At 35.0% G+C, this 3,338-nt stretch overlaps 1 protein-coding gene across 1 annotated transcript; it reads right to left on the bottom strand.

The window, feature by feature from the left end:
- Positions 1–430: 430 nt before the first annotated feature.
- On the bottom strand, positions 431–1,968 carry LOC149266821 (pentatricopeptide repeat-containing protein At2g03880, mitochondrial-like). Its single transcript, XM_089409223.1, has 3 exons — positions 1,891–1,968; positions 1,422–1,563; positions 431–1,254 (listed from the first exon to the last, which is right to left on the bottom strand). Exons 1-3 carry the CDS (start codon positions 1,966–1,968, stop codon positions 431–433), a joined length of 1,044 nt encoding a protein of 347 aa, XP_089265349.1.
- Between the last annotated feature and the right edge of the window lie 1,370 nt (positions 1,969–3,338).

Genomic DNA, 3,338 nt, shown 5'->3' with positions numbered 1-3,338 from the left:
AATAAAAGAATGTTATCTAAGCCTGGTAGCAATTTAACAAGGTATCCATGACTCAACGTCTTGCAAAGTGAATGAGAACGTTGTTGACTGGAGTTGAATTATTTGACATTTATGATAACAATTTCATTGGTTTGATTAAAACATGTTGAGTGAAAATTCTTGCTCCTTGTCTTAAGAATGAAGCTTATATTTACGTTTTGAACAATGCAAGGTGGGTAGAAGGAATTCATATCTCTAGTTCTGCAAACCACTTGGGCTTTTGATTGACGGAAGTATGGAAGTATGGAAGTTGTTTGTTATATAAATTAAAGTCTGCTCCTCATTTTTCCATACAGCCTTGAAAACTAGATCAGAACATACCCTGTTCACTTCATCTCTGTAACCTCTTTGGTCATGTATGTCACCTCTAACCCAGAAGGAAGGCATGCACCTATTCATTGACCTCAATCCAACTACATCCAGGAGTTTTTTTAATTCCATTGACTTTCATGATTTTTCTAACTTTTTCAATGTCACGCCATCTACCATCCATAGCATATATGTTTGAGAGAAGCACATAAGGTGCAACATCTCTCACATCCAACTCAAAAAGGTGTTTTTCCACGAATTCTCCTAACTCTATATTGTTATGTATTCTACAGGCTCCAAGCAAACACATCCAAACAGATGCATCGGGTTTGATTGGCATTTTATTGATAAAGCCTTCTGCTTCATCTAGTTGCCCAGCACGGCTAATCAAGTCAACCATGTAGCAGTAGTGCTCCTTCGCAGGTATAATGTGATAATAGTCCCTCATGCGATTGAAGTATTGAATGCCGTCAGAGACTAGGCCTGCATGACAATAGGCAGACAAAACACAAACCATTGTGATATGGTTTGGTTTTACATCACAGTCTTTCATTTTTTCAAAGAGTGTAATGGCCTCACTTACATAGCCATGCATGGCATATCCTGCAATCATGGCCATCCAACAGACAACATCTCGATGTTGCGTCATGTCAAACAGGTGGCACGCATTGTCTAAGCTACCACGTTTTGAATACATGTCTAATAGGGCAGTGACCACAATGACATCCAGCTCAAAGCCATTTCTAATTATTTGTTCATGGATTTCTACACCTTGCTCCAAAGCTGCCCAGTTTCCAAATGCAGAAAGAAAATTTGCAAAGATTTTTGTAATCGGCTTCACACCTGCCAGTTGCATATCTTTGAAAAGCTTCAAGGATTTTTCTCCCAAACCATTCTGTGCATAACCTGCAATCATTACTATCCAAGATACCTCATCTTGTAATGGCATTTTATCAAATAATCTGCGTCCCTCCTCTATACTCCCGCTACTTATATACATGTCTGTCAGGGTACTCTCCACAAAGATATCATACTACATTCCACTACTAATTATTTCCTTCTGGACTCCATACCATGATCCAATGCTGCCAACTTTGCACATGCTGAGAGAACACCAGCAAATGTTTTTTCTATCGCCTTAACATCAGCCCATTGCATTTGCTGGAAAAGTTTCAGGGATTCCCGGCATACCCATTCTAAGAGACTCAACTTCACCTGCCACCATTTAAAATCATTAATGAATAATGCCAACACACTATAAGTTCAATCAAAAAGAAATATGAAAATCTTCATCTCAATTTCAAGGTGACTGGGAATTCAAAATAGGGATGGGATGGCACAAATTTCATATATTTATTCTTAGGAATGCATCAAACTTGGGTTAAAATATTGGATTCATAGATTCATCTTAACGTGAAATTTATCAAGAAACTACAAAATCTTGTTCTCTTTTCAATAAATAAACATACCAGCATCTCTTTGCACAGTGGCGTGCACTGAATAGCCTCATTGTAGAAGGCCCTAAACAATCCACAAGCCTACATAACTAGACACATCCATGACACAGACGACCTTGCCATTGCCCTCAGAGGGGTTCAGACCAAAGGTAAACACCAGCATGGTTGCTCTCTCCACAAATCATTTTTTTGAATGCAAGCCTGCAAGAGAGAGACATAAGTAAAAGAGTCTAGTTATTTCCAAATTCAAATTCCATGGTGAATTAACTTCCCGGCAGCAAATGGAAATCAGAATGTTTTTCAGGAACCTGTCAGTCGTCGACATTAATGCGGAGGGTGGCAGAGGGTGGAGGAATTGTCGGCGGCCAAATCCGTAGGTTTTTTCAAGCGGAGACGGAAATCGGGCAATTCCTCCATCTAGGTAGACTACTCCTATTAAAATTATAACCATATGGTTATGTCAAAGTTGTATTACAGCTTTAATATTATATTAAAATTAAATTTATAATGTTAAAATAATATTATTATTTAAAAAAATAAAATAAAATAAAATAAAATATTGCATTATTTTATTATAATATTAATAATGGTGATGACTCACTATTTTTTAGATGAATTTTGTATCCCATTTGTGATTTTTTTATTTTACTTGTGATTTTTTTAAATTTTAATTTTACAATAAAAAGTAAGGGAGAGAAGTGTTTCTAGATTAGAGAAGTTTTGCTAACTTAACAAGTACATAAAGTTGGTACTATGGAAAAAAAAATTGAAAATTAGAATGAATGTGAGTGAGGGTTGGACAATCCAAGAGAAAGTGTTTTTCATCTTCAACCCTCTTAGTATCCAAAATGTGATGGAATCTTCCTTTCCAATGTGTTTTTAGAATTTACCAATGCACAATTTCACTTTGACGCTCATGAGAATTGGCACTCATCTTGGCAATGTTCATTTTCTTATTAACACTTGTCAATAGAGAAAGATAATTATGGTTTTTGAGATTGAGGTTGATCACCTTCGTATACCTTAGCTTCATTTTTCTTTCTATTACCCATAACTTATTCTTAAATTTGGAAGTAATAATATTTTTAATATTATCCTTATTATTCAAGATGATATGCTCATTTAAGATCGTAGTGATCTAGTTCAGATTGGGCATCCTTATGCTAACCCCACTTGAGTCAAAGATTGGGGTTTTGATTAAAGTTAAAAGTAATTTTAGGAAGCCTTTTACCTAGTCAATGGGAAAAATTCTAGGTTCAATCAAGTGGATGAGATACAAGTATAATGTTAATAAATTTAACATAATTTTACATTACAATTATAAAATTAAAATAAGTTATATACTTTTAATGTTATAAGTTTTTTAAGTTATAATATTAGCTATCATTTTTTGGGATTCAACTGTGTTAACTAAGTTATTCATTTAGGACCATTTCCAAGAGGGGTAGTCATAAGTGACTAATTTCTCATGATTTTTGAATAGTCCACTTAGCACTCATTGCATTTTTGAGATTCAACTGCGTTAACTAAGTC

This window comes from Pinus tabuliformis, chromosome 6 (assembly GCF_031772625.1).
Source record: "Pinus tabuliformis cultivar Carrire ecotype Pingquan chromosome 6, CPIR1, whole genome shotgun sequence".
NCBI classification, from domain to species: Eukaryota; Viridiplantae; Streptophyta; class Pinopsida; order Pinales; family Pinaceae; genus Pinus; species Pinus tabuliformis.
This window is presented reverse-complemented; position numbering and strand designations above follow the sequence as displayed.